The 6567-nt window shown below is 35.8% G+C and overlaps 1 protein-coding gene across 1 annotated transcript in view; it reads right to left on the bottom strand.

The window, feature by feature from the left end:
- Positions 1-3535: 3535 nt before the first annotated feature.
- The window catches only part of LOC115209194 (zonadhesin-like), a 42471-nt gene continuing 39439 nt past the window's right edge, over positions 3536-6567 (bottom strand). Inside the window, exons 9-11 of the mRNA XM_036500902.1 lie at positions 6276-6509; positions 5189-5404; positions 3536-3706 (exon numbers count right to left, since the gene is read on the bottom strand). Coding sequence (XP_036356795.1) covers positions 3693-3706; positions 5189-5404; positions 6276-6509 — 464 coding nt within the window. The 3' untranslated portion in view covers positions 3536-3692. The remainder of the gene's footprint in view (positions 3707-5188; positions 5405-6275; positions 6510-6567) is intronic.

The following is a 6567-nucleotide window of genomic DNA, read 5'->3' as shown; positions in this document are numbered from 1 at the left end:
TACTGCCGAGGTTACTTTACCTTTCATTCTTTTGAGGTTAATAAAAAAAGGTACCCGTTGAGCGCTGGGATCGATGTAGTCGACTACACACTTTCAAAAACTGCTGGTCTTGTCGTAAGATAAGAAAAGATTATTAAAACATGAAGTTCCGGTTCTTTACGTCCCTACCTCAAATGTTACCGAGATAAGCTTCGCCTTTTATCCGTCTGGAGTCAATAAGATGAGGTTTAGGTCTGAACTAGGGCCGATGGTTTCGCATAACACTTTCCCTCGAAACTACTGGACTTGTGCGCAAATTAGAAACCACTATAAGAACAGTCAATAACTGATAGTTAATGTTTTAATTATTAATTAATTACATAATTTTTTAATTATTTCGAGAAGCGTGAAAGGTTAAAAGTACCTTTACTCCGTTGACTGCCCCTCTCGAAGTCGCAGCCAATTCCCTTGAAATCATACCGTTTTGAAGAGAGAATATATATATATATATATATATATATATATATATATATATATATATATATATATATATATATATATATATAAGTAAATGTAATGACAAACAAGTTATGCAAATCGATTCATGCAGAATATTAAATACATTTAATAAAAAAAATGTATATGTATGGATAAAAAATAGTCCAAATTACAGAATATGAATTATACCAGGGGTTAAATGGGTAGTGTTTTAGGAATCCAACAGCTGTTTCTGGGGGCTTGGTGGTCCGGAATAATGTTAGTTACTTGGATCAATTATCGAGTAACACTGCCTCCATCTTCAGGCGAGATATATACCCTTTAAGTTCATTTACGAGAAACATTCGTGAGTACGCATTTAAAAGCTTTTATGTTATTATGCCAGCTTCCGCTTGAGGATATGAACGCATGAATAACAGCATGTCATAATATTCATGGATATTACAAATCACATTGTAATCATCCTAGGTATGCGGATTATGGTCACAAACAACATATGATTTGTGGAAACGCGCGTAGCGATGCTTTAAAATATTTGTGAAATTCCATCGTTGGATTATTGTTATCATTACTATACATATATACAGTGTGGGCCAGAATTCATGACTCACTTGTTAATTATATTTATTAATATGCATATTAAGGAATCAAATAATAAGTTTAAACAATACAACAACTACGAAATAACAATAAAATAAGCATATTAAGAAATATAACTAATAAGTGAGTCATGAATTCTAGCTCGTCCAGTATGTTCTCGTTCTGTTAAAGTTTTAGCATTCAGACGAGTGTACTGGCATTGATGTAGCAACATTTGAAATTTTGTCTAGGTAAATGCAGCTGATGAAGACTAATCAAATTTACGTTGTCAAACTTTTTCGAAGAGTTAGAGACCGGTGCATTATCCGATTCTAAGTTGTCTATTTATCAAATGTTCTTCCTAGAGGTAAGACAATGTTTTTTTCATGTTTGTTGCACACACACGTCTTTGCTAGTATATACGCAGTGAAGCTATACAATAGCGTCGTATTTATATCGATTGCTATTTTCCAGTAAATATTGTTGCCTTGTTGTACCATTTATCTACTTTATATATATATATATATATAATATATATATATATATATATATATATATATATATATATATATATATGTGTGTGTGTGTGTGTGTGTGTGTGTTGTTGGCACTTCGTAGGTTACGACGACGAGTGTTCCAGTTGATCCGATCAACGGAACAGCCTGCTCGTGATATTAACATACAAGTGGCTCAGCACTCTACAGACACGTGTACACTTAACGTAGTTCTCGGGGAGATTCAGTGTGACACAGAGTGTGAAAAGGCTGGCCCTTTGAAACAGGAAGAAAGAGTGAGAGAAAGTTGTGATGAAAGAGAACAGCAGGGTTCACCACCACCCCTGACGGAGCCTCGTAGAGCTTTAGATGTTTTCGCTCAATAAACACTCACAAGTCCCGGTCTGGGAATCGAAACCGTGAACCTAAGACCACGTGACCACTGACCTAACCACTGGGCCATTGCGCCTCCACATACATATTATATAACATATATATAAACATATATAACATATATATAAACATATAAATATATATATATATACATACATATATGCATATATACGCACACGCACGCACACACACATACACACACACACACACACACACACACACATAAAGGGGACCAGTAAGGTGCGAAACAATAAAAAATTGGGTTCAGTAGTAGTTCTCACTCTCCATTCCAGTATACGGTATAGAATAACGCTACGCGTTATCCCTGAGATAGCCTAGTGTGCGATAATAATAATAATAATAATAATAATAATAATAATAATATAATAATAATAGTAATAATAATAATAATAATAATAATAATAATAATAATAATAATAATAATGGTTCTTTCAACATCCTTAAACAATCCTTATTCAGGGACCTTTTGAGCGGGATGGGCTACTCAACCTGAAGAAAATTTTAACTGGGCCCCACCTGCAAGGTCATGCGCTGTTTATCTTGATATGAGATCACCATGTCGCGCACATATGGTTGTGATGCATGTGCCTGGTGTACCCTTATCAGACGGGTAGTCATGTTGGGTATATTGGGCTTCGTATATTTTACCCGTGTCACTTTGATGGCATGAACTGCTCTCTCACTCAATAATAATAATAATAATAATAATAATAATAATAATAATAATAATAATAATAATAATAATAATAATAATAATAATAATAATAGTAATAATAATAATAATAATCATAAATGCCCTGATGCAGTATCAGACAGTGGCTCTCATGGCTTCTGATCTTTACTGATTGGAAGTGTTATCATGTACATTGTTTTGTCTTGGTATAAAAGATGGGCTACAGCAAATATTCTTCTCAATACCACAGATTTGCTTGTCAGTTGTTTGACTTTAACCAGTTGAGCATGTCCCTTAGTGACTGACGATATGTGCATCTCTGATCACAGGCAGGTGTAGTTGGGGAGCATCATAGCCATGTGTTGAAAGGAAATCTTGGTGGTTTGGATAATTCACCTTTGGAAACAAGGGTGTTTCGTTCAACATCCTTAAACAATCCTTATTCAGGGACCTTTTGAGCGGGATGAGCTACTCGACCAGAAGAAAATTCTAACTGAGCCCCACCAGCAAGGTCATGCAATGTTTATCTTGATATGAGATCACCATGTCGTGCACATTTGGTTGTGATGCATGTGCCTGGCGTACCCTTATCAGACGGGTAGTCATGATGGGTACACTGCGCTTTGTATATTTTACCCCAGTGTCACTTTGACGGCATGCACTGCTCTCTCACTCAGTAATAATAATAATAATAATAATAATAATAATAATAATAATAATAATAATGATAATAATAAACAGAGAACAGGTGTGGTGGCCATGTTCTATATAGTACTGAGTACCACATTTGTTTTCTGATTATAGGTTTCTTACAAATAGTGAATACAAAACTACTCAGTATATGCATAGTTAACATCTTTATTCATTATTGATACTTTCAAATATCTAAATGAAAATGCTAGAGAAAAGCATTACATTTATAGTAATTTTAATTCTATCTATTTATTTATTTATTAAGTGCGTTTACTTCAAATGTTTTCCACATATCCTTTTTTTTTTTTATTCATAAGAAATAGTGACAGGAACATTTTCTCCGAAAGCAACGGCGTTTTTTCTTAATATGTAATGGCTGAAAAACAAAGAGAATATATATTTCTTTACTACCCACAAGGGGCTAGACACACAGGGGGACAAACAAGGAGAGATAAAACGGATTAAGTCGACTACATCGACCCCAGTGCGTAACTGGTACTTAATTTATCGACCCCGAAAGGATGAAAGGCAAAGTCGACCTCGATGGAATTTGAACCCAGAACGTAACGGCAGACGAAATACGGCTACGCATTTCGCCCAGCGTGCTAACGTTTCTGCCAGCTCGCCGCCTTAAACAAAGAGAATATATTTTAGCGAAATAGAGAATCGAACTAGTAGAACGTTATTTGAACGTAAAAGAGCGCTTAGATTTGTCGATGGAATTAATTCATATATTGGTCTAATTAGAGTGTTGGATCAGAACTAAGATAGTCAACGACTATAGCAAGCCCGTGTAGTCAGATGCGTATATTAAACATCACCATTTTGGAGTTACACGTGGTCGCAAGCTCGGTCGAATGCTCGGCATCCCTCCGCGCGATCGGAATAGAAGTATTTAGACCTGATAGCAGAGAGGAATCGATGATTTCATCATTAGTTACTTTGCATGATTTAAGGACAGTAGATTGATGATCCAAGCCACTGAATGGACACCAAGACAATGGCCTAAATCTCACGACTGATCAGAGATGAGATGGTGCATCAATTTCACACGTCTCTTTCGGCTTGCATGGTCAAGGCTTGGCTAGAGATAGACAGAGAATGGACTTCTCACTCACGAGTAATACTGGCCCCAGCATGAATAAATGAATGATTGAATTGGAGTAATGCAACTTTTCCACGCTTTCTGGCAATGTATCAAATATTTTTCGATAAAATTGAGCATCATGAACGATGCTTAAGTAAACCACGACATGATGCGATGTAACAGTTTGACTTCTTTCATTGTAATAGCAACAATGCAGGCAGAAAGGATTTTCTTTATCGTTTGATATTAAAAATATCTTGTGAATATTCTTTAACTTTTATCGTGCTTCAATGATTTTCCTTCGGTCTACTTAGTCTGTCGGCCACATTTGGACGAACCACTAGGTTGCAGGACCGTAGACAACTAACAATGGTTGTCAAGCATTGGCGGAGACAAACGCAGAAACAGACACAGACACACACATAAACATACATTCATACATACATACATACATATATATATATATATATATATATATATATATATATATATATATATATATGTATATGACGGGTTTCCACGCAGTTTCTATTTACCAAATTCACTCACAAGACATTGGTCAGCCTGGCGTTGTAGTATCATAGAAGACACTTGCCCAAGAGTCCATGGAGATGGACTGAATCCGGAACCATTTGCATACAAAGAGAACTTCTCAACCAAACACCCATAATACATTTGTTGTAAATTATGTAATAAGTTAAACAAATTCATAATAACACAAGCAGAGAGAATATTTAAATAGTTTTCAAAAATTTGTTATGCGTGCCTTACCAACAAACGTCTTCTTCTCGTCTCCTGTAAGTTGAAATTCTGTTTTTGTAGAAAGCATAATTCTACATGTTCTCTGAAGTTTTGAATAGTCAAACGCTGAACACTTTTTCAGTAAACACTTCGCTTCACATAATTTTATTGTAGATATTCCTTCGCTCACTTCTAAAGTATGGCAGTCAATAATTGAAGCTCCATTTATCGAGGTATTTTTTGACACTTTAAAATGAATGAAATTGAAAAGATATTATTCAGTTGGTTACTTCAATCGCATACTAAATTCAATTTCATGTACAGAAACACAACAACGAAAAATTGCTTGAGTGGAACAATAGCATGAATTTAGATAATTCTGGAATGTGATGATGTAGAAGATGACAATGGGTACAGAAAAGTTCCCGACTTTGGGTAAAAGAAAATAGAGGAGGATTAACAAGCAAATTAGCAAGTTCAGAAAATCTCTATAAGAGATGACAGCAGAAATAATACTGAGAATTAACGTTTATCACCACTTAAATATGGCTGTTCCGTAGGGACCGAAATCACAGCTATTTTAACCTCAGGAGGACGCCTTCTCCAGCTGGTCATTCGATACAGTCTGCATTTGATATATATTGCAAGCAGGGAGTGAACCCTTATGAGCCAGGCGTGGCTCGAAGAGGAACAAACAACATATATATATATTTCTTTACTACCCACAAGGGGTTAAACACAGAGGGGACAAACAAGGACAGATAAACTGATTAAGTCGATTCCATCGACCCCAGTGCGTAACGGGTACTTAATTTATCGACCCCGAAAGGATGAAAGGCAAAGTCAACTTCGGCGGAATTTGAACTCAGAACGTAACGGCAGACGAAATACGGCTACGCATTTCGCCCGGCGTGCTAACGTTTCTGCCAGCTCGCCGCCTTCTAACAACATATATATACACACAAATGCATATATATTCATGAGCGATGAAGGGGAGGAGTGGGTGAAGGAAGAGAAATATGGAGGACGAAGACGACGACGACGACGACGACAACAACAACAATGTATTATTCAACGAATAGAAATTTATTTAGTTATATTTATGAAGTATACTTACGGACACGTTGATAATAAACCTTGTGGTAGCATCCTCTCGATGTTAAGACAGTACTCGAAGCAGCGTTGATTGTGAACAATTCACAAATATGAAATTTAGTATCGTAGTTAAAAGACTTGCATTCGTCAATTTCAAGGCATTTAGAACTGCATTGTTTTATATCGTTTGAAACATAAGATAACATCGGGATTCCTTTAATATATGCTTTAATAACTCGAACAAAATCCATCGTACCTGAAATGTAGCAGTAACGAAAATCATAAGTATTATTTCAGTCGAAAAACAGATAAGA

This window comes from Octopus sinensis, linkage group LG3 (genome assembly GCF_006345805.1).
Source record: "Octopus sinensis linkage group LG3, ASM634580v1, whole genome shotgun sequence".
In the NCBI taxonomy this organism is placed as follows: Eukaryota; Metazoa; Mollusca; class Cephalopoda; order Octopoda; family Octopodidae; genus Octopus; species Octopus sinensis.
Note: the sequence above shows the minus strand (reverse complement) of the source record. Positions and strands in the feature narration are given on the sequence as shown.